Genomic DNA, 25103 nt, shown 5'->3' with positions numbered 1-25103 from the left:
AAGCTACGGCAGGCAGGCAAACCTGTATCAAATATGCTGCCCAATGGTGTATTGTTTGCCTACTTGCGTTTATCATGATGTGCGGAAGCATGGTAGTTTGCACTCATTTTGTATTGGCTCTTAAAAGGGAAGTCAACCCCAAAATGTTATTTATATGTCGTATGCACGCCACTACAGCAATCTGATTAATACTGCGTTTTTGGAATAGGAATTTAGCAGCAAAATTCACCTGTTTTCATCTATTTTAGGGATGGATTCTTCCACTTGCTCTCAACTGAAAATGACATCAAAGTTGCCAGGTCTCAGGTCACAACTAATTAGTTCAGAAAACTGGTGAGCCGTGATTGGTTGTGACCAGAGACCTGGCAACCGTGATGTCATTTTCAATCGAGCCAACCCCTGAGATGGATAAAAAGCATACAGATTTTATCTGTTTAATTCATATAATTCATAAGAAATATTAAACTTATCAGCTGTGTTTCAACAAGTTGGGACACACGGAACATATTCCAAATAAAATGTTGGTGTTGACCAATTTAACAATTATTTCCAATTAATCTCAATTTAACATGCATTCTGTCATGTGCACAACGTTCAGAATAAATTACTTCATGTCAAAAGACATGCCGTTTCAAACGAGCCTGTTAGTTCAGCCGCACACGCGTCACTGCATGGAGATGAGTAACTTCTAGAACCACCACGCAAGTGAATTTCTCAATCAAAGCATGACGTTTCCTCTTTTATATTTAGATCTCAATAAAATGCCCGTCTCATGAAAACCCCACGATCAAGTCAATGTGCCACGCCTCTTGGTGATTGAGCACAAATTTCTCTTACACATGGTCGGTATGTCACAACTTCGGATGGTGTACTTTGGAACAGTTAAAGCCAAGCACTTCAAAAAAAAAAACTTAAACATTAACAGGAAATTCTGACCAAAAATGAAGGGAGCACAACGAGTGAGAGGAACTATGTACGTGACTGGATCATTGGTATTGACCTGTTTTGACAAGCTTTCTTTTCTAATGTTAAATCTTTCTCATGCCACGCTTTAGTTTTGAGCGTTATTATTCGATACTGTGATTTTGGCCGAAGTCTGGTGGTTTAGAATGTGCAGAGTGATTAGCAGTGGCATGACTTCTCTTGAAAACGGCAAGAGAGATCACGGTTGACGTGTGTTCAATCGGTACATACTTTTCTCCTTGTTGTGTAACAGGTGATCACCGTATGCATATGACAAACCAGCACATTAAGCTCTATTTGTGAATGAAAAATATTTATTTTCTTTCCTTTGTCTTTCATGTTTTTAATTGAATCAAAACAAATAATTATTTCTGTGATATAAAGTAACTGTTACACAACTGATTTGTGCTTGCGCCACATTTCCGTGCTCAGAATGCATTGTGGTCTATATTCAACTTTTGAGTTACCATTGATGGTCACTACTTTTCCAAGTGCATCGTAGTAATTTTGAGTGGCGTACATTTATTTTCCAGAGACATGGAAACAGGCAGGACAGTGGCCCTCCAGGACCAAGGTTGGACATCCCTGAACAGATGGTAGATTGCATACAGACATGACAAAGTTGCTTAATTGTAAAACTTGGACCAAAACATACTCAGAAAGACAACATTTTATAGACACAAAGACCCTTAAACAGTAAGTCGCCCCCCCAAATTTCTTTAGTAGATGTTCTGTACAGCTCAACTGGTCGGAACAGTGTTTTGATTAATGTTCTTTCGAGGGATATGAATTAAACAGGCAAAATCTACCTGTTTATAATCCATCTCAGAGGGTGGCCATTTTGTCACTTGCTGTTGACTGAAACAAATCACAGTTGCTAGGTCTCACGTCACAACCAATTACGGCTGACCAGTTTTCTGAAGCTGAGCCATGATCTGTTGTGAAGTGAGACCTGACAACTGTATATCCCACAAACATACTATTAATCAGAATGCCGTGTTACACTAGTGGGAGCACATACAACATAATTAAAAAAAAAAAATTGGGGGTGACTTCCTCAACCTACACATCCAATTTCTACTACTCGCCTGTATCATGAGTGCGCTCAGTGGAATAAACCTCAAAATATCAGATTTCAAATATTTGTAGAATTTACATTTACTCAATACTCAATTTTTATGCTTTTAGAATCCATTTTGAGAACAATTGGCGACTCATCATCACTCTGCATCATGTCCATTGCAGAACTGATAACTGACAACACAAATCTTTGTCACCTTAAAGATAGTGAGATATAAAAGAATCATTTGAATACAAAACATGTGTTCATAACAATCATAATAGTAATACAAGTCGCAATTGACCAGCAATTGCTAAGTAACACAAGTGAAACCTTAGTAGTTACAATACTTTGTTCTATGTGATGTTGTTCATTTAAGACAGCTCATCACTTGGTGATCTAAATGCTTGTAGTAGCATACACTAACTTAAATGTCCTTTTGAAGGCAGAATGGGTATACAGCAGTTAATGGAAAGGTTTATTACAAAAAATGTTTAATAATATGCCATTGCTGCTTTTGAGGCAGTGTGCATGTCCACATATTTAAAAAATAAAACAAAAAAGAACTTCCGTCCACATGCTAAAACCACAGTGATACCGCTACTTACGAACGCCTATACTTACGAACGTTTCGAGATACGTACCGGAGCTCACAATTTTTTTTGCATAGACTTATGAACTAATTTTTGACTTGTGAACCGACGCACCAAAAGGCAATGACGAGTACGTGAGCACATTGCAAGGAGTAAGTGGAAGCACACAATAATTTAGTAGCCTGACTTTTTCTGTGTCTTCTCGGGTGTATTTTTAGCAAGTGTAGAAAAGCAGAACCTCCCTAAGCAAAGCTTGGAGGTCAAAAAATGACATTTATTTTTTGTTAGAAAAGTTTGAAAAAGCAAAAATAAAACTGTTGTTTTGGTTTTGTGTATGTTTTACATAGAAAAATAGGGCAAATAAGTTTGACTTTTGGTATAGTCCGGTACGCATTATTAAAAAGGTGATGATTTCCTTACAATTAAAACAAGATACCATAAGAAAACATGAGCGTGTGTGATCTTTGCGAAACAATATGGCCATAATAACGTGTCAACAATTTCGACGATCATTAAGCAGAAGGAAGCCCTCAAAGAGATCATCTAGACCAGGGGTCACCAACACGTGCCCGCGGGCACCAGGTCGCTCGTGAGGACCGCATGAGTCACCCGCAGGACTTTTCTAAAATTAGCTCATATAGCGGCACTTGTCAGTGAGCTGCATCTATTTATTTTACAGTCAAACCTCGGTTTTCGAACGTCCTAGTTCTCGAACAAATCGGAATTCTAACAAAAAATTCGAGATTTTTTGCTTTGGTTGTCGAACAAAATTCGGAGGTCGAACCTTGCGAGATGAGCCGGGAGGACCCGAGAAAACCCGACCGCGCGGCCCGGATGCCGACTGACTCCGTTGTTATTGTATTTTCGTTACTTTGAGTATTGTATTAACCCCTAATCATGCCTCCATAGAAAGCAGTAAAGTCATCCTAAAACACAAAGACGCTCGCTCTTACAGCAATGCGACAGTGAGCGCCCGGCGCGCTGCGGTTGCGTGATCGGACCAAATTAAGCTCTCTGCGCACTTAGGTCGACTTAAATTTTGGAAAGTACATCAGGACTCTAAAAATATTTTCTAAATTTCAGCGACGGCTCTGTCACAATAATGCAACCAGCGCGGTGCAGTTGCGCGGTGGGCGACACGTTACGGTTGCGCGTTCGGCGGTGCGCTGCTGTTGCGCGATCGGACAAATATGCGCAAATGAAAAAAATGCTTATAAAAGGTGGGGTTTTTTTTGTCTTGAAACGGATTAAAAATGTTTCCATTATTTGTAATAATAAAAATAGATTCGGAATTCGACCGATTCGCTTCTCGGACCGCCTTCTGGAACGGATTGTGGTCAAAAAACAAGGTTTGACTGTATTTTTGCTATTCTTGTTAAAATCACACTTACATGTGAACTGGAAATGACAATAATAACACAGTGAAAGCCAAATTGAGCAAATTGGCTATTTCAGAAGTCTGTGTCAAACTGGTAGCCCTTTGCCTTAATCAGTACCCAGGAAGTAGCTCTCGGTTTAAGAAAGGTTGGTGACCCCTGATCTAGACTGTACATTAATTCCTATGGGAAAAGTTGCTTCTACTAACAAACATTTCTATTTACAAACCGGACCGCGGAATCATTTAAGTTCATAAGTAGAGGTACTACTGTCATTTCCAAATCAATAAATCAACACTTTGCATGACCTATCATTTCCTCTTTGACTCTGCCGATGCCACGAACAAGGGCGCACTACGACTCACATAACACTTTCCCAGAGACCAACTTCCCACTTTTCCATTAAAATTCTTCATCAGTCAAGATTGTTTAAGCACCAGAACACTACTTGAATATCAGTAACTGTTTCAATTCAAGTGCTGCCACTTGGGGAATGTTCCCTCACTGCTCAGCTTGAACATTAATAAAGAAGGCACTAAGTTGGTATATTAAGGTTTAGATTCGGCAACCGTCTGTAGACAAAATTAAAGGTCTTTGCTCGGGGTCGGCTGTGAAGCTCAGCTTTGATTTGTTGAGGGTGTGTGTCAGGGGCCAGTTGCTGACAGGTGTCCTCAGTGAGCAGAAAGAGAGCGTAGTTGTCAGGCTTGGAAACCTTAAATTTGTCAGCACAAAGTGAGCAGACCTCTTCTGTCGTGGTGTATGACTGGACGATTAAGGTTTTAGCTGTGCAGCCCGTATCCACATCTTGCAGGGCTAAACGTAGATAGTTCTTGAGGGTGAAGAACAAAAATATTGTATTATGACAGGAAATACAAACAAGCAGACAGAAAAGCACATACATTCTGGCACGTACATTTTAATCGCTTGCATATAATGTAAACGGGACTAGATTCTGATCTGAAGTCTCATGTGCTGTAAGATTAGTGAGAAATACAAATATTCTAAATAGGCCTCACTAAATGGACATGAGTTTTGGATAACACCTTTATAAAGCAAGAAATAAAGCCTTTAGTCTAACTTTTGCGCCAGACTTTTAAATTTGGACAACTCTTGACTTTCACCTACGTGGGAACAATTTGGAGAAAGCATACAAATTCTTAATTGAATACGAGCCTTGAAATAAGCAGTTTCACACTGCAGTTTTCAAGTCAAAATGTGCATTTTGCACTTCAGTAAAACACAATGAATAGCGCAACTGAGGGTAAGAAATATGACATTTTCTGATAGCTGAGCTGCAGAGAATGTCCCAAAACGTTTTGCTGCGCTGGACTGAACACGCTCACATTAACATGCGCACCATGCTTATGTCACTTATTGTAGGCAGTCGAGGCAAGCTCAATGCTATTAATGCCACAACCAGCTTAGCTAGCAGCAAACTTTGGCTAGCTACTTGTCTGTCTTAACAATACGGGGTCAGTAATCATGGCGGTGAATAAGCTACACATCTGACAATTAGCACTATAATTTGGTAATGTGTGTAAAGAGGCCAGTCTCAAGTGAGTCTACAGGTTTCACATACAATAAAGTTAACGGCGTAATAGAGGCATAAATATACCCCCACAAAAATATCATAAATTATTTTTAAAAAATCTAGAAGAAAAGATTAACTTCTGCTTCGTGGATTTTACTTGTGGCTGTTTTTTGGTAACGTATCCGCTGCAATAAACGAGGGAATTATGTAATAACAGCAGCCGAAACGTTCCAGTATTTTACATTCTTATAATTTAAGATGAATAACTTTTCCGCTACATTCATTGAGTCAATAATTCTATATTAATTTGTGAATTTGAAACATTGTAGAATATGCATGATTTCCAAAGTATTGCAATGAGAAATGTGAATACAGTTATCCCTCGCTATATTACAGTTTAACTTGAGTTTACCTTTCACGCTGCTTCACGCATGCATTGTGTTATGGCTTCAGAAGAAAAAGTCACTACAGAGTGGAGTCAGGCTGCAGAGGCACACTATATAATATGTACTGTATTGTTCACACCAAAAGCCGCACTGGATTATAAGGCACACCCTCATTGAATTTTTTATTTTAGAAATTATTTAATATATAGGGCGAACCGGATTAAAAGACGCATAAAATAGAAGCTATACTGCAACAAACTGAGGTTGACTAGGGTTGTGGTATGCATCCACTAGCCAATAACCAATGAGCCCTCTGTAAACAATCGCATTTCTCAAACTATCTCCTATAAAATGATTGGAACTGACTAAAGTTCGATATAACACATTGGTACTACTTACCTAAGTTTCCCTTCCATATCGATCCGTAAATTTACTCGAAACATTAATGGAGCAGCCTATTTTGAGATGAAATAACCTCGTGCGTATAGCAGCTATCATTATAGCATTAGCCACCCACAAACTCCAATGAGCCTCAGCTCGCAGACTCCCATGAACCTCAGCAAAGTGTCGTGGCAGCCCCCTGTAAACAATCACGTTTCTCAAACTCGCTCCCATAAAAGTGATCGGAACCGACTAAAGACTGATTTAACACATTGGTGTTGCTTATTTATGATTCCGTTGGATATTGATCCGTAAACGTACTCGAAAATATTAACGGAACAGCCTATTTTGAAATGAAATAGCCTCGCGGGTGCAACAGCTATTCAGTGATGCCCCCTGACCACGGTTGCCGTAATGCTGGGAAGCGATGCGACCTTGTAATTTACTAGTCGTACTAAAACGTACTGAAATATTTGGCAGAGCGCTGTATACAACCAGTATGGATCAACAAATTCATCAATTGATCCATATATAAAGCGCTCTGCATTATAAGGCGCACTGTGGTTTTTTTGAGTAAAATTAAAGTTTTTAAGTGCGCCTAATAGTGCGGAAAATACAGTACTTTGTATTGACGATTAAAATTATTATTTTACTGTAGTTATCTGGAAGAAAGTGTTTACTTCTCTTTGTTAAACAAATGCTTAGGCCTGAAAACAAGTTTTGTCCTTTGGTTTCAATCTTCACTTTGAATATGGACATCCGCTTTTTCTTTGAATTGTTTTACATGATGTTTTCTATGTGCACTCTCTGCATCCATTGTAGCCTGGTCATCCTGGAAGGGGGATCATCCCGTCTGTGGTCTCTTGTCTAAGTTTCTCATTTTTCCCCAGTGGATGTTTTTAGTTTTTCCTTGCCCTCCTGGGAGTTAAGATCAGGGTTTGCTGAGAATAATTGTCAATTTTTGCAGATGTGAAGCCCTTTGAGACTTGTCTGTGATTTAGGGCTATACATATGAATAAACTTGACTTGACTAATGATTGTAAAAAAAAAATAAAGGTTTCTACTTCCCAGATTTCGCCTATCACAGGTTCTTTTCGGAACATAACCCTAGCGGAAAAACAAGGGATTACTGTATATTGCTAAAATCTAGAGCTCTTAAAAGTCTTCCTAATTGAGTGCACAATTTTGTAGACAAAGAGAATTAGTATTTCTTCCACTTTCAGTCTTGCATATGAAATGGCTAGGTGTTCCGATACTCGCTAAAATCTGGAGCTGTTGAAAGTCTTCCTAATTGAGTGCACAATTTTGTAGACAGAGAATTAATATTTCTTCCACTTTCAGTCTTGCATATAAAATGGCTAGGTGTTCCAATACTTTTGTCCGTAAAGCGTTGTAGTTGTTGTTTAAACCAATCACATCATTTAAAAACAGAAGAGATTAGGATCTATTTGAAATTGCCACAACTCACAGCCTGGGTTCAGGTCAGGTGTGCTACCTGAAAGTCATCCACGGTGGGTGCTGAACGCTGAGCAGTGCGACGGCGGTGCCACTGATGTAAAGTGTTTCTGGCCTCAGAGCTCAGCACCCGTGCTGCTTGCTCCTCTTGAAAATTCTTGATGAGGGCCATAGCCCCATAGGCACTTGTCAGGTAGTAACCTCCTAGGATAGAAGAGGTAATAAATTGATGGTATGGTTTTGTTTGACATTTCCTGATCATTGTACTACAATATTATAAATAACCCACTGTAATTGAAATCAGGAAAACATAAAATGCTGCATTCCAGCCGGGTAGCATTTGTATGTTGAATACTGAAATATGCTTTGAATTTACTGCAGTTAACAAGGGATAATCATACCACAACTATGCTATTTTCCAGCTAATTTACTGAAGAAAGCCAGACAGGTTTGGCAGACATACTGGAAGCATTAGCCCTATTTTTCCTCTGAACCTCGTCCAACCCATTCAAGTCTCACAGATTGGAATTTCCTCCTTTCTGAGCTCTCAAGTTCAGCTGCTCGGTAAAGATAAGCGGATTTCTTTTCAGGTAGAAGACCTTAAAATAGTTTTTTTTATTAAGACTTATTAAATATATATTATATTCAAGAATATAATCTAATCTACCCTGCATCTTTTTTTAAACTGTGGAAGTTTCTACCATGCATGTTTTTTTTTTTTTTTACATGTAGGAAAAGCCGGGAGACATTTCCCATCACACACCTTAAAATACAAGCCTGTAAACTATGTTTATTAACCTGTATTAATATAAAGCAGTACCTTCTCCTTGAAGAAGAGATGGATCCAGCAGCTCCATCATGTACTGGATGTCCATGTCCAGCTGAGGCAAGTCACATTGTGCAACCACATACGTCAACATGGGCAGGAAGTCATCAGCGCCGTACATCCTCCCTGGAAGGAAGCAGACGTGTGGGTGAAAAAGGGTCAAGGGAGGGGCAGCAGACTTTGAGGCAATACAGCTACATTAACGCATAGTCTTTGTTTGCAAGCTCAAATCATTTTCAAATCAAATCCTTACTCCATACCTGAGTTGTCCTGCATGATGGTGTAGATGAGCTTGCATACACGTAACAGCAGTGACACCTTTTTCTCAGGTGAGTACATCTTCCTCATGCTGAGGAACTTGTGTCGAATCTTCTCAATGGCCATAGCATCAGGTGGTACCGCACCGTCCACTCCCAGCTCCTGAGGCCTCTTGGACTTAGCCAAGGCTAAATTGTCTTTCATCTGCTGCCAATCTCCACTGTTCACCTATTAAAAACAAAACCTAAGTTGAACCTGGTTCTTCTTGCTCCAGAGTTACGTTTAGAACCATTACAATGACTACTCAGTGAGTGTCAATGCTTTGACATTTGTCACCTGTGTCATCAGGTTGACTAAAAGTTACCGCTTGATATGTTAATAGCTAAATGTAATTCAATGTCATCATTCAGATCCAACATCACAATACTCTGCATACAAAATAAAATATATTAATGAAAGATCTTGCATTAAAAGACATAATTTATGTTTTGAGAAAATAACATCAATAGACACTGCCGCAAATCTAATTTGCATTTTCACTGTACTTACGTGACCTGGAAATTTCCCCGCTGTGAGACAAATAAAGGTTATCTGATTTGATTTTACAGTATGTAAGCTGGTTGACTTTCCTTTTGTCCTTGTCATCATACATAATGTGACACTGTGAAAACAAATGTAAGATGATCTCTCACCTGAAAGTCATGTAAGGCCACGTCGATGAAAGTCTTCAGAGGCTTCAGCACACACTTGTGCATGGCCTTTTCCAACACCTGTTCTGTTGAATATGAAGCATCACATAACATTTTTAGGTTTTAAAAGCACAGTCATTTAACAGTATACTAATTGATTTGCTTGAGCAGTTAAGCAATTGATTATGACCGCTAAGCCATCGTGTTGGAGAGAAAAAGGTATAACACGACACAGAGCATTTTGCTAAATCTCCCCCCCAAAAAAGGAAAAAGCTACCACAAAAATGTTATTATTGTGTGCGCATGTTCTATATGTACTTTTGTTGGTGTGGCCCTAATGTTGCCTGAAGGATGTTGATATTCTTTGAGTCTGTGTGGACACAGTAAGACAGAGTAGCTCTGAATATTTGATAAGCAGTGAAATAATTGAGCCCAATATTAATAACAGAGGTAACCATTGGTTAGACCTGACATCAGCAACATTTTATTGTTGCTGAGTCATTAGTAATGAAATCATCTATTCAAAAAGTGTTCAATATAAAACCAGGCTTGAGTCATCAACAGTCTGTAGGGGCTGTCTTATGACATCAGAGGGATAAATGTCAGTTTGCACAAACAGAATGAATCACTTTTCTTCCGAACAAAGCTTTGCTGTTATTGTCCACAATGAACAAGAGTGAAGTGAAAAGTCATTCACACATTCATGCATTGCTTTGGTCACATCATGATGCTCACATATGTTTACAACATAATGTCCAAATAATATTTACTAAGAACTTAGATTAAATCCACACTGCCTTTTAAATGACCCTCAGATGTCAGCAATGGGCAGAGAAAAAAATTACCAACATTTGGAGGCTAAGAATAGAAGTCATCAGGACAAATCCCACTGCCCTCACTGTAACTCAACACTAGCTCTAAAGCATATTCAAACTAGTCATGAGTTCATTTAGTTCTTTTTTGTTTAAGCCAAAAGTAAACACCATGGGTATCCGAACTCGGTCCTGGAGGGCCGCAAAACACATCTAAAACAGGCAGGATAGCGGGCCTCCAGGATAGGCTGAATAGATTTTTTGATCCCTTTCAATGTGATTCAACTGACTCAACTAAGTGGCCACTACAGCGGAGCTGCCACTGGATCATCTCACATTATAGAGAAGCGATACTGAGTGACGTACTTCTCACACGCTTGCGTCGACAAAACATGACGCACAATCATATCAACTTTAAAAAGGTTCTTTTGACGTTATAATGCTTTCAAAGACGTCTAATAGATGGAATAAATGCCTTACCAATCACATCTTCAGGAATGAGCGACTCTATTGGAGGGTCCAGCTCCGAACTTTGGCACAAGTAAGCTTTCATCTGCGTCATGAACTGCCTGAGTGTCTGCAGAAAATCCTCCCCTGAAGTGTGGCAACCCCGATTCTCCTGAACAAAGCTAATATAGTCCTGGACCAGGGAGCCAAAATATGAACTTTTGTTCCTGGACAGCTCAGCAATCTTTTTCACTGCCCGTCTCTCTGGCGTCATCAAGGAGGTGAGCATACCGCTGACCTTGCGTAAGCGTCCCTTCAAGGCCTGGGGAAGAATAAATGATCCCCCGCTTAGGCTCACACCCACCCTGCGCCTCCTCGCTTTGAAGGACTGACGGAGACGCATTTCCAAGTCAGCCTCGAGGCCCACCCCATAGTCCTCCTCTACTTCCTCATCGTCATCATCGTCGTCATCGTCCTCACTTGTGTCCTCTACTGTGTCTTGATGGTTAAGGTGGCATGACTGGGTGGAACCCATGCCCAGGGAGAACCCGGGAGATTGTGAATATTCCAATGACTCAGTAGAAGAAGTCGACATGCTCATGTCACTGAGTCGTTGAAGTCCTCTCTCGTTTTGGATCGATGGACTCACACTGCTGTTCTCGACCGGAATATCATCCGGAACGCAAACAGGTGGCTTGACTCGAGATATAGCTTGGGCAATGGTTTCATCATCAAGGGCAATGTGGCAGTGTTGGGGCATAAGTGGCTTATTGGGTCTTGGAGGTGGTGGGTTTGAAGGCACATGGATTGGTGATCTCCCTGAACCTTTGAGTGGGCTGCTGTGTTTAGCACCCATTGTCGGTGGAGGTGGAGCGGGGCGCCTGGTGGGGGCCCGCTGCTGCTTTGGGGCCACAGGAATGGCCACTGGCATGCTTTTGGGTCTGGTGGTAAGTGCTGCAGGTCCAGGTGGAGGTGGGGCCGGTCGCCTGCGAAGCATCAAGCGAGGTGGGGGTGGTCGTGGAGGGGGGTGCGATTTGCGATCCACTTTTATCTCTTCTTGGTGCCGCTCACTCTCTTGGCCGCCGCCGCTTGTGGATTTCATAGACACATTTATAGTGTCGTGCAAAGATAGATTGACCTCACAGTGATGGTGCTGCCGAGTTTGGAAAAACAGTGGGTTGACAAAGCAGAGAGTAGCACTGGAATGCCTTTTTTCACTTCGAGGGGAAGAAGCCCGGTGACGTAATGTCGGTGGTGCGCTGTCACAGTGGGGCCCAGTATGATGACGCTCCGACCCTTCTTCTTCAGTGGTCCTGCTTGTCCGTTGGGGGCTGAGAGTTCGGCTAGAGGGTCGACTGGGAAGGTGGGAGGTCGGACGCTGGCTGCACAGGGCAGAGTCCCAAAAGCCTGTAAGAGAGACAGTTTAACACTCAGGCAAATTCTGACTGGCATACAGAGCGAAACATTCATTCTGCACACTGATCTTCACAACCTCATTCTCTTGAGTCTTGCACCACCAGTTCAAAGGTTGTCTTTCAAGTTTTGAAGTTGAAGTGTTAAATGGGTATTTCCTTCTTCTTGCCGCTGGCCGAAACTCACTGACTCAGTCCTGTGTCTCTTTCGTCTAACTCGTTGGTGTGTCAAACCCACAAAGAGGGAGTCGCCAATGTTATTCACAGAGTGGGCGGGCACTCAACAAACAACATAGCGGACACATTTCCAGTTGCTCCATTCCATTGTCAGCTTTGTACTGTCTCATGTTTAAACTGAGCTAGAGTACAATGTCATGTAGTTCCTGGATTATTCATTGTTAATGCTACCATAAACCTTACATATATATATTAATATATAGCGCTTAAAAAGTGTCAGTATGTCATTTCAAGTATTCTATTTCACTAATTTGTAATGGCCTTCTTTGATCCTGCCTTTCTTTATTGGTCTCAGAAGAAAGACATTCTACAGTAACTTAGAATCAGCCCTTCAAAAGTGACATTTTGACCAAAGTGAAAAGGACGAGCAGAAGTTCACGCGCACCAGTTAAAATATTAGCCCCACTGGCAGGCTAAAAAAGGAAACGCTAGCTGTTACATTACTGGACAGCTGCTGTCATATGTCTGCCCATGTCTTCAGATTGAAGCATATGTGTTCATGCAAGCAACTAAATCTAAAGCTACAAGTATTAAAGGAATAGAATTTGTCATTATATGAATAACATGTACACCCCAAATTGTCACATTTTGTTTCCATGATGTAGTAGTTGACATTTCAACTTGATCTCATTCTTGATGTTATAAAGACTGTAAAAGTGTTTGACTGTTTATGGTTTTAATTTTATTCATATCTTGTTTTAAATGTCAATGTTTTTATATGTCTGATTTTGACTCCATGGACAGCACTTTGTATGGAGATTGTTCTTTTTAAATAAAGTTGAGTATTAACGCGAGATTGTGCTAATGTTGTTGGGACAAAATATTGTCCTCAATGAGACTTTATCATGTGAGGAAGACGAGACGAGATGCAATGAAAATGCTGCTCACAAACGAAAACTGCCTTGTCTACAATAAGTGTGCACTTTCATAAATACCCTTTTCACAATATATTCATGTAAAAATTGTTAAGTTTTAAGCGATAGAGGAGGCATTGATTTCAAGCCACTAACCACCTCCATATCGTGGAATGCAAGCAAACAAAGTACAATAACGGCATTGCATGCAGTGGAGACGCTGAGCCAATTCACGGGGGTATCAGCACAACTTCACACCATCAAATTTTCTCAAGCCCTACGTCACCATTACCTCAACATTTTCAACATCTTGACCAAAACCAAGCGTGTCACATCTTCACTATTTACAGCTGAGTAGTTTCATTCATTCATCAACTCATCTCAAAATATTGGGATTATATTTTCATTTATTTAGAGCTGCCACCTTTACAAAACAATGGATTAGACTACCTGGTCCAAGCTGAGCCACCTCTTCCAGATCTTTTTGTGTCTTGGCAGATGCAATGGCTTCTGGGAGTTTGAGAGGGATGGGCAAGACATCCCTAAAGTAATCAGATATATAAAATTAAGAAAAAACATTAAAGGGACAGTTGAGTGAGCTGAACGTTGGCACTTCTATGATGTCAGCACTGATATTGATGCCACTAAAATAATCTGTAGGTAAGGGCTTTTTTGGGATGAGATTCACAACAAACTGGCCCACCTACTTGCTACCTGTTTTTTATCCATTTGAACCTACCTATGTACGTCACGAGAAAGAGGCAAGCATTGTAATGCGTATTGTTTCCACGGTATAGTTTGTCATGTTCTGTTGTCACCTAATGTCCGAAATGGTGATTAATTGCCATCAAAATTCAAATGCTCAAATTCTCTTGTTTGACCTGCACAATATTCTGGATTTACTTACTCAAATGGGAGCTCCTCTGAGCAAAACCCATTATCACGTCCAAAACATATGAAAAATAGTATTATTTTTGTGAATTATTGAGATATTACCAACATACTGTATCAAAAACTAATTTATATTAATGACTACGCAGTTTGTTCAACATTTTCCTCAATGAAGTCAAAGTTAAAGTCTCAATGATCATCGTCACACACACATCTGGGTGTGGTGAAATTTGTCCTCTGCATTTAACCCATCCCCATGTGATTTTGATCCATCCCCTGGGGGAGAGGGGAGCAGTGAGCAGCAGCGGGGCCGCGCTCGGGAATCATTTGGTGATCTAACCCCCCAATTCCAACCCTTAACGCTGACTGCCAAGCAGGGAGGCAATGGGTCCCATTTTTATAGTCTTTGGTATGACCCGGCTGGGGTTTGAATCCACAACCTTCCAGTCTCAGGGAGGACACTCTACTACTAGGCCACTGAGCTCTTTATTCCCATTATGATACTGATTATCCTGTTACATGACTTTTGAATTACCATTTTAATCAAGGTATATGGCATACAGTATATAATATGAATGCAAAATGACATGTTGCAACTGCCTTTGCAATTCCATGGTTCTTCTGTTACAATCGTTCATTTGATCTAAGTGGCTGCAATCTGCATGTAGTGTAATAAACAGTTCAAATGGTAATTTCGTCATCCCTCAGGAGCATAGTATCAAAAAAAGGAGAGAAATTGTTAAGTACCTGCTTATACAGTAGAAAGCCACGAGACGAAAAAGATCTGCAAAGCTGATTCCAGATCCATCGAGAGAAAACGCTATAAAGCAATCAAACATGGAAATATAAATTGTTTTCAATACAACTATAAAATCAATAGAAAGTCCCATTTCGTATGTAATGATGTCAGTGTGAGTATAAATGGTTTCTCTGTTATGTAGGCTGTGATTGATAGGCAGACAGCTGAGGGTCTTGTCTGCCTTTTGCTTTAAGTGATCTTGGCATTGTGCAACCCTCAATAGGTTAAGCCGTACAGAAAACATAAGGATGTTAAGTGTTCAGTAAATATGTTTCTATTTCAAATTCGTCCGGATTGGGCAATGCAATGGTGAGCAGATGACCCACACATGCACACCGTCACTTCCCCTTGTTGAACATGTGCAGTCATATCAAGGAAATGTGACAGCTGCTATGAGAGCATCCATTGGCGCGGAGCTACTTCCTTTACTTCAATGACATTGCAAGCAACAATGCTTAGGAATATTTGACATAGCATATGTATAGGACCTTCTAAACAGTACATATTTTCCAGAAGAAAAACAAAAGCTTTTGTGTATAGTCTCACTGATGAGATAAATTTTGAAAAACAAAAAAAAATGAATCCCAAAGGTCAAATCAGTTAAGAATTGAGCCACTACCAGGACTGACTAGATTCCTAGTTTCTTTATTCTTGCAGCTTTCAGGTCCATATTGCAAATTCTGATTCAACAAAACACTGAGACGATTAATAAAAAAGATAAGTGCTGCTTTTCCTGCCTTGGCCATTTGGAGGCAGTGTAGGACAACTGCAGGCACCACTATAGTCAAGGTGAAACGCTGTTAAATTATCCCTTGTAAGTTAAAGTTAAAGTCCCAATGATCATCGTCACACACACATCTGGGTGTGGTGAAATTTGTCCTCTGCATTTAACCCATCCCATGTGATTTTGATCCATCCCCTGGGGGAGAGGGGAGCAGTGAGCAGCAGCGGTGCCGCGCTCGGGAATCATTTGGTGATCTAACCCCCCAATTCCAACCCTTAATGCTGAGTGCCAAGCAGGGAGGCAAAGGGTCCCATTTTTATAGTCTTTGGTATGACCCGGCCGGGGTTTGAACCCACAACCTTCCAATCTCAGGGCAGATTGTAAATGTCATTGACGTAATTTACCCTTCAAAGCAAATACTCTGCAAATCTAAAGGTCATTGTGTATTCATGTCAATAATGGGCAGCATTTGATGTCATATACAGTGGTCCCTTGAGGTACAAGTGACCCAACTTTTTTCAAGAAAAGACCAATGGCCAATTTTTTGTTTTGATTTGCAAGCGCAAACTTGAGATAAGCAGTGTGTATAGTCGGATTCATTTGAGACAGGGCTTTAAAATATAATATACAATACATGTATCTTCAAGATTATTTTTTACCACCCTCCCCACACACACACAAAAAAAAAATGTTGGTCCCCTAGGGACAATGGTTGAGAGCCACTGCAATGAATATTTAAAATTTAACACATGTAAACAGACCATATAAGAATACATACTAACATGCATTTATTTGTCCTCTGCAAAGAACAACAAATATTAATGCTGAACTGTGAAGCCAAGTATGTTCATTTCTTAGACTGCCCACAGGGGGCCAAGACGCACACACCAGAATTGCAGCACAATTAAAGGAGAAAGTGTGGCAAGTAAAAATATTATAGAGTGCTATTTTTTGTCTGTCATTAAAAACACATTCCAAAATTTGGGATTTTTGGGAGGGGGTTGATGTTTTTTTTTATTCATTCCAATCAGGAAAGATAATTTGTGATACAAATGTTTTTGAGTTACAGGTCAAGGAGTTATTTAAACTCGTGCCTCAAAGGCACCACAGTATGTTACTGAAGCAAAAAGAGCAGGAAACTTACTATAGTGGCTTTCTCTGACAGGAAAGTGGCTGATGGTGCTTCCTGCCCCATCCTCTTTCAGACGCACAGAGAGGACCTTCCTCTGGAGAGTGACTGACTTCCTTACCAAGAAAACCTGCATCACAAACCAACCAAAGATTATAGATTCTTAGGTAAAAAATATAGCTGGTTAATATTCCAGATCATGGTTCTCACCCCTGGCGGCTGTTTAAGGAGGATGTGTTTGGCTTCCTCTTCACTGACTGACAGCAGCAGCCATGCGGTGTGTGTTTGAGTCAATCTGTCCAAGACGCTCATCCTCCTCCGTAATGAGTCATATCCATAATCCCTCTCGCACCTCACGCTGCTGCATTGAGGGGGTTCCAGGTAAATGCCATTAACCTCGCCACTCACCTCGCTCTCTAGCCTGACAAAGACGCGAGAGAAAAAACAGAGTTTTGATCCACCTGGTACTATAAAAAAAAGTGACACATTGTCCAAGTCGAAAGCAATAAGTATTTTAACAAAATCGTAAGATTGATACCCTTGTGTGTCCGCAGGCTCCTGGTCCACTGTGGGAGAGGTGTGAACCATCTCCTTCTTTAACTCCCCAATCTCCAGCGCAAATGCATCAATCAGCTGCAAGAATAAAGAATGAGAGGCTCTGGTAGATAAGTGTGAGGACGAGTGTCAATAGCAGTCAACCAATCCTAGAGAATAGCTGAAGATGAAGATCAGGCTTAGAACAAAGGAAAAGGTTGCTCAGCCTTCCCGCGTGTGTGTCTAATTTCTGACAGGCAGGAAGCTACGCACAAAGCATTGTACGCACTTAGTATATTCAAAATGTGAGAACATATCTTGTTTTGCGGTCAGTTTTGGGAACACTCGCATGATTATCGAAACCCCCCAATATAGGCTTTGTGTTTGACACTATATCACGTTCAGCGTTCATTCTTGTTCTTGTTTTGTGGAATATTAGTGCAGATCAGTTCCACGTGGTTTGTATATTTTCCAGTTAGCTTGTCTTGTCTTGTTCAGTTTGCATCAGACTTCCATCAGTCGTTTTATGTTTTCCGATTTCAACATGTTTGCATAGCCTTGAAAATTAAATTCTTCACTATCCAGCATGTCTCTGGTGACCATTTTGGGGGGTCTACCAGCCTCTTTGGCAATGATAGGAAGTAATGCGGTGTGATTATAATATAAGCATATAATCATTATATGGTTTGAACATATTGTTGCTCAGTACGAAGCACTATCATGAATATATTTCAAAAGTGTGTAGTTTACAGCACTAATAAGTACAGCATAAATATCAAATGACATACAGAAAGCATCTCATGTTTTCATTGTTTTATTTAGAATGTTCTCTTACATCTATGACTTTAAAATGCTGTATGAATAATTATTTATTGCTGTCTATTTAGCGCAAGTTTTTGGGTTGACCAACAGAGTGCTGTATTTTCTAATAGCTTTCTCCACCATGTGGGCACCATGTCCCTCAGCAAAGGCTCCCCCACCCTCCCTCACTGGACCTTGGAGACTCCTTCCTGTTCAGGCCTCACAACCCTCACTGAACATTTGTCACAAATGTCAAAAACTAAAATAAGACAAATAAGTCTCTGTGGAGTGCAGTGAACGTGATGCAATGCAAACACAATATGATGTGCACTTACTCAAGTAAAAAGGGAATTATGTTATTGTTTGTTAAACGGCATAGTAAGCACTCAATGCACAAGAGGTGGTTGCTCGGTTCACAACCATTTTTACTGTGGTGCCGGAACACGACTGTTGTATGGAAATTGTAATGTATCATAGTCTCACTCAGTGGCCTCGTGGTAGAGTGTCCGCCCTGAGACTGGAAGGTTGTGGGTTCAAACCCCGGCCGGCTCATACCAAAGACTATAAATATGGGACCCATTGCCTCCCTGCTTGGCACTCAGCATTAAGGGTTGGAATTGGGGGGTTAGATCACCAAATGATTCCCGAGCGCGGCACCGCTGCTGCTCACTGCTCCCCTCTCCCCCAGGGGATGGATCAAAATCACACAGGGATGGGTTAAATGCAGAGGACAAATTTCACCACACCCAGATGTGTGTGTGACGACCAATGGGACTTTAACTTAACTTACCACTAACTTGCACTAACAATCAGAAAATAGTAGGCCGTAAAAAAATCATAGCATTTCGTGCTTTTCACCTTTTGTATTTTCAGAGAATCGCATCATCAAGTGGACTTCAGCATATCTCAAAGCTTCTCAATTATGTCTATAATATTAATTCCCATTTACACCCTTGCAAACCTTTCTTCAAACTAATTACAGAAAATTCTTACAAACAAAATAATGAATCAGGTTCTATGTTGTTTTAGCAGCATCTATCAAGAAATGTTTTTCTTGGAATACACCTGTGGCATGTGACAGTGTTGCTTGCTCATAGCCAGAAAATTGCTGATCAAATTAAGGAAGGCCAGATCATAAAACAGGTTTGTAAGGTATGGGCACAAAGTATGATCGTTCCATGACTAAATGATCATTGTTACGTTCCGAATAATGGAAATTTAACTTTTAGAACAATTAGCTTTAAACTACAAATGCCTGCCAACCCATCAAGAGTGAAATTAGATAGTAAATTAACAAGTAAATATTTTTTTAGCAGCTTATTCCAGAAAATGTGTGCTGTCCTGAATTTTGGCCGATTGTTAAAGATTAACCTCCCATTACATTTTTCTGCCCATTACTTGGCATCTGGGTGAAATGTCTAAAACAAATTGTTTGAAGCCAAATGGTAAACAGAGGTGAGTATTGTTGGATACAAACACATTTGACTGCTGAGAGAAGTTGTCGATGCAGTGATGGTTAATAATTGCTATTAGCACCTCTCTCCCATACATTTTAATAAAGCGTCACCTTGGAATAAACGGCATGATTAATCCACAAAGTCAGCAAAGATGTAGCTAACTGGGTTTTGTCAAAGTGATCCCACACAGAAAATTGAGTTCAGCACAAAATTCATTCAGGAAACACATTTCGACAAAGTTTCATGAGACTAAATGTAGGGTCAGTCTTCAGTGTTGATTCCGAATGTAGCATGTTCCAACGTTATAAATGATCTTGGAAAACCACCTCAATAAAATCCTTCTCAACCACTGTGTCCTTACCTTAAAGAAGCTGCCGCTTCGAATCATGGGGGCATCTTGTGGATTGTTACTTGAAATGTGAGAGTCCATTTTGTCTTCCTTTTAATGTGGACAAAGTCTGCTTTATGGCTGTGTGTTTACATCTGCATCACAGAGTGGGCCAGAGCTCTTGTTTACATCTGCGTCACAGAGTGGGCCAGAGCTCTGTGGGTCAACACACACACATGCACGCACACACACACACACGCACGCACACACACACGCACAAACACACACGCACACAAACGCATCAGTCCACATTTTTCAACGGTGATACAAAGGGAAGAGGTTTCCACTCTATCCAGTTATGAATAGTAAGTCTGAGTGTGCCTTTTTCCTAAACTCCCTGTAATTATTCTACTCATTCTTTCACTTTAGCGCCTCCACCCTTTCTACCACTCTGAAGTCACTTCAGTTTCAAGTTTTATTATGTTCACTGTCATGGTGACTTATTTTCTCACCGATATTTCTTCAAAATTTCAGTCTGTTTTTATTGCCTCACATTTATACGGTAATTGACTTTCCATTTTAGCAAGCACCACTTGCTGCACAGCTGCTTCTTGAGCCAGTCTTCCTACCTTAATGTGTTCAGAATACAAGCTTAGACAAGACATTTCCAACTAACACTTTTATGACATTGCTCATGACTCAAAATACTTGAAATACAGATAAGGTTAACAATATGATCATTTTACCAAATGGGAAGAATCAAATTTGAATTAAATTTTCTTGGACACATTCACTAGATAACTGAAATCTTTCCAGGGAACACTCTCGATTAGAATAATGGTCACCAGTCAGTAACAGGGCTCATATCAAAACTCTTTTTCATACCATAGGGCATTAAAGCGTCTTCAATTAATTTAGCATGGATGTTTTTGAACTGTGGGAGGAAAATGTATGATGAAGACAGAATCCATTTGAATAACATACAAACATAAAGGTCAGGCTGATATTCAAACCCAGAACCATAGAATATGAATTATTGAACTTTGGATGAAATCTGAAGTTATTTTTTATCTAAAATCTGGTTATAGTCATTGAAGCAGTAGAAATATGCAATTCACTCCAAATGTGATGTGTGCTGCTCTAAATATCCCCTTGGGAGACAACTACAAAGAAGTCGTACAGTCCACCTCATAGGTGTCAAACTCAAGGCCTGGCGACCAGATACGGCCCGCCACATCATTTTATGTGGCCCGCGAAGACAGATTTTGCATCAACTTTGTGTAATTACTAAAATGACAAATCGTCTTCACTTTTTACAAATAGACATTGCTAGCAATTTTTATTACCATTCATCTTTTTAAACTATTTGGACAATTTTACTAGTGTCTGATTTCAAAACTAGTTATTCATCAGTTTGTTGTGTAGCCTGTACTGTATGTATATAGACCACGTTGACAGTCAGAATAGCCCTCCGAGGGAAACAATGACTACAATGTGGCCCCCAACACAAATGAGTTTGACACCCCTGGTCTACCTACATAATTCCCATACACCAGCTTCGATGTATACATTTTGCGCAACATGGATTTAAGTCTTGAGAAAATGCCTAAAGCACAGGTGTCAAACTCAAGGCCCGGGAGCCAGATACGGCCCGCCACATCATTTTATGTGGCCCGCAAAGACCAATTGTGCATCAAATTCATGTGTCATTACTAGAATTGCAAATTGTCTTCAATTTTAATAATATATTTTTTTTTAAATATTTGACCAGTTTTTACTCGTCTGATTTGAAAATGAGTTATTTGCCAGTTTGTTTTGTAGCTTTTACTGTATATAATATGAGGTTCTCATACATTTATTTGGGTTGACAGTCATAATGGCCCTCCGAAAGAAGCTATGACTACAAGACGGCCCGCGAAAACAAATGAGTTTGACACCCCTGGCCTAAAGGATGCCGTAAAATAGTCAAACTAATAAAAACGGTACATTTATTTCTTCATCTGTGCATGTTTTACCCTCCTTGACCTCTTTTCTACCTTCCCCCACCTCCATCTGTTTTGCCAAACCTTCACCTCTTTGACTCGGCCCACCTCTTTCTCGCTATCCAGGCTGAAATCATTAGGTCAGTTATTCCCTTCCTGGCAGATACATCTCCTGTGAACCAGATATGCACGTGACTCACACAGGAAAAGCACACCCCACCCATTCCAGGCTGAAGGGAAGGAAGGAATGTGTGCTGTGACAATGTCAATGTTATAATAATTAACAAGACAAACAGCAAAAGTGACCATAAGACTCGACGATGCAGCAACACGTTTTTTCATACAACTTGGCGCAATCACAAAACAAGAATGATTTTGTTACCAAGCTGCAGCTTCTCAAATATGAGGACTGACTGTTTTTTCAGTTGTTTTGCTCATTCTCATCTTTGGAAACCTTTGGTTTTGAGCTATAAAAACAACAACTAGGAAGTGGGGAACATTCAATCCCACAAAGGAATGTCCCGTGGAGCCTTTTTTGTCTTACTGTCCTACTGTCTCACTTTCTGTGTTCCAATAAAAACAAGCAGATATTTGAGGTGTTGCACTAGACATGAGAAACCACACATTTAAGTGATGTCCTAATAGTATGCATTTTCTGAGTGTGTTCGTGTGTGTATGCGTGCATGCATGTGTGTGTGTTGTAACAGCTGGCTCATCTGATATTATGTTGACCTTTTTAGACAGCAAATTAACTTAACCTGAATAAACAGCATCCAACCGGTTGAGTAGTATGGTCCACTTGAAAGAAATGGCTTCATGACATATTTAATCCACAATCTATTCAACACAATCTACCAAATTCTTAATGGGATTTTGAATTCAACAGACTGTTCTTCAATTTGGCATGGGACTTGTTTACATTTGCAAAATGATGTGATCAATTGGTGAACACAGCTACATGTATTGAAACACAGACATATTGGTAGGTCATATTAAGGGAGGAAAAGGTATTGATTTACTTTGGTTTCATTCTCTTGTAACACAAAAAGATGGAGTTTGAACAAGGGTGTGTAGACTTCTTATAGCCACAGTAGAGTGTAGTAGTTTAAAAGCAAAGTCTCGTTAATTCTTGCTTGAATGCATAAAGCGAAATGAGACACCGCACTCCCCTTTTACTCAAACTTTATTGTGCTTTGCCATAAAATACAGCCAGCAGGACCTAATGTTTGTTAATTGTAAGTCCACGCTGAATAATTTTCATTCAGAGTAGTAGCATAAAGACAAACTTTATTTCAAAACAAATAAGAATATATGTTTTTTGTAGTATTTTTTGTGTTAGTACACTAACGTGAGAGAAACAAAAAAACAGCCTTTAAAGTAACATACATAAAGTTTGCCAAAGCACATCTGCACACTCTGTAAAGTAATCCTGACATCAGCGTCACTGTCTGAGACCACTGAGCAGAATCTGGGTCAGTGGTTCTGCCTGACTTCAGCTGAGCCGACTGGCCCATGTTGTTTTAGTTAGACTGGAATTTTCTCTTTTTCTTTTTGGGGGAATGCAGAGGGATTTAAGAGTTTTTTTTCGTTCAACAAGTAGCACAATAATGTCAACACTACTGGGATAAAATGTTTCTGGTGCCTTCAAAATCAATTTGCAGCCATTTATGCCTTCATTGACACCTTTAGGGACTTGCTTACTGCATCGATTATCCAAATCGTCACAGAAAACCCCCCAAACCACCCGCCCACGCACGCATGTGCGCAAACACACACACACATGCACGCACACACGCGCACATCACACACACACACACACACACACACACACACACACACACACACACACACACACACACACACTTGACTTTGCCTCCACGTGAATGGTGCGATCTTCATGATTAAACAGGCTGTTTTTATCCATCTCAGGGCACCAGTCACGAGTTTTCTGAAGCAGAGCTGTGACTGCTTGTGACCTGAGATCTGGCAACTATGATGACCTTTTCATCTGACATCAAGTGGCCGCCCCCTGAGATGGATTAAAAACAGTGAATTTACCTGCTTGATTCCTATTCCACAATATTAATCAGAATGTCATGTTTAGGCAAGTGGGGGCACATACAACGTATTAGTATAAAGAAGATTGTGGGGTTCAGTTCTTCTTTAATGTGAAATGGGGGGAGAGCTGTATATATGTACCTTATTGTGGACAAGTCATTTTGTAGTAAGTAGGTAGTTTAATACAAAAAAAAAAAACCCTGATCAATTCCTTCGATTGAGGCTTAAATGAATAAGCAACTTACTGATTTCCAAAGACGGGGCATTCGCAGAAGGTTCAGGCATGTTCAGACAGGTCTTAAATACTTTTTTAACAAGATCATGGAGTGGAATTACGGGAGCAGTCGTGGCCAATGCATTCATTCTCAAAGACGCTAAAACCGTTCATCGTAGTGTGATGAAAATAAATTAACATTCATTTATTATAATTTATGCAAAATAACGATATCGTGGAACGAAGAACGTGGAACGAAGAACGATGAGAGCAGTCATGCATTCCTTCTCAAAAGACACTAAAATCGTTCACCATTGTGTGATGATAATAATTGATAACGCGGTCAATTTATGCAAAATGACATATCGACGTTGCATCCGTATTAAATGGCAAAATTGTCAATATGCCAACATCTAGTGGATGCAATGTCTCCGTTTGACACCACCATCGGAAAATAAACATTTTTTGAGCTTCATCCGACTGTTATGTGACCGATACCACGGGTCTTCTGATGTGTGACAAAAATGTTATGCTCACCTTTCCAAAGGCCTCTTCAAAGGGTCCTCAAAAATCCATTTCCCCCCCACATTCATCCGTCCACCAGTGCAGAATGTTTTCGTGGCTCCTCTTCTCACGGAGCAGACGCCAGACGTCTGCAAACTTCACCAGAGTTGTTTACACACGCGTTCGCTGTCACATTCCTGAATATTATCCTGCAGGCGTCCTCATTTTTGTCTGTCGATTAAAGCAAACAATAAGTTGTCTCTGTGCGGCAATGATTCACGGCCGTGACGTTTCACGCGTTACTCGCACACAAAGAAAATTTGATGTTTTTGTCGCGCATCACCTTTCACTTTTCATCATCGAATACATTTTTAGCCCCCAACCACGTTTTGTACTATTCTA

At 40.3% G+C, this 25103-nt stretch overlaps 1 protein-coding gene and 1 long non-coding RNA gene across 5 annotated transcripts in view; one reads left to right on the top strand and one right to left on the bottom strand.

Annotated features, from left to right (window-relative positions):
- Positions 1-18589, top strand: part of LOC148398673 (uncharacterized) — a 22274-nt gene extending 3685 nt beyond the window's left edge. The window contains exons 2-5 of one of the 3 annotated variants that reach the window (XR_015858204.1): positions 1497-1559; positions 16860-16990; positions 17091-17204; positions 17378-18589. This is a non-coding gene — a long non-coding RNA (uncharacterized LOC148398673). Of the gene's footprint in view, positions 1-1496; positions 1560-16859; positions 16991-17087; positions 17205-17377 lie in introns of all 3 variants that reach the window. The other 2 variants (XR_015858205.1, XR_015858206.1) reach the window with 2 other exon arrangements.
- Positions 1260-25103, bottom strand: rin2b (Ras and Rab interactor 2b). Of its 2 annotated transcripts, none has more exons than XM_088374713.1 (13): positions 24735-25103; positions 19977-20159; positions 17362-17456; positions 17034-17244; positions 16839-16953; positions 14919-14991; positions 13731-13822; positions 10811-12184; positions 9522-9604; positions 8832-9057; positions 8566-8697; positions 7786-7949; positions 1260-4821 (listed from the first exon to the last, which is right to left on the bottom strand). In XM_088374713.1, the coding sequence occupies exons 2-13, from the start codon at positions 20043-20045 to the stop codon at positions 4528-4530; spliced, it is 2928 nt and encodes a 975-aa protein (XP_088230839.1). In that variant the 5' UTR covers positions 20046-20159; positions 24735-25103; the 3' UTR covers positions 1260-4527. The 2 variants fall into 2 exon arrangements, with proteins under 2 accessions (XP_088230839.1, XP_088230840.1); XM_088374714.1 differs by having other exon boundaries at positions 4671-4821; positions 7759-7949.

The sequence above is a fragment of the Syngnathus floridae genome, chromosome 4 (genome assembly GCF_059516105.1).
Source record: "Syngnathus floridae isolate MCC-2025c chromosome 4, RoL_Sflo_1.0, whole genome shotgun sequence".
NCBI classification, from domain to species: Eukaryota; Metazoa; Chordata; class Actinopteri; order Syngnathiformes; family Syngnathidae; genus Syngnathus; species Syngnathus floridae.
Note: the sequence above shows the minus strand (reverse complement) of the source record. Positions and strands in the feature narration are given on the sequence as shown.

Excerpts from the sequence above, each read along its gene's own strand:
- rin2b (XM_088374713.1), bottom strand. The coding sequence starts at position 20,045 with ATGGACTCTCACATTTCAAGTAACAATCCACAAGATGCCCCCATGATT. Across the intron at positions 17,245-17,361 it reads GAGCCTGCGGACACACAAGG|GCTAGAGAGCGAGGTGAGTG; the intron begins GTATCAATCTTA and ends CGTCTTTGTCAG. Across the intron at positions 9,605-10,810 it reads CATTCCTGAAGATGTGATTG|AACAGGTGTTGGAAAAGGCC; the intron begins GTAAGGCATTTA and ends CATATTCAACAG.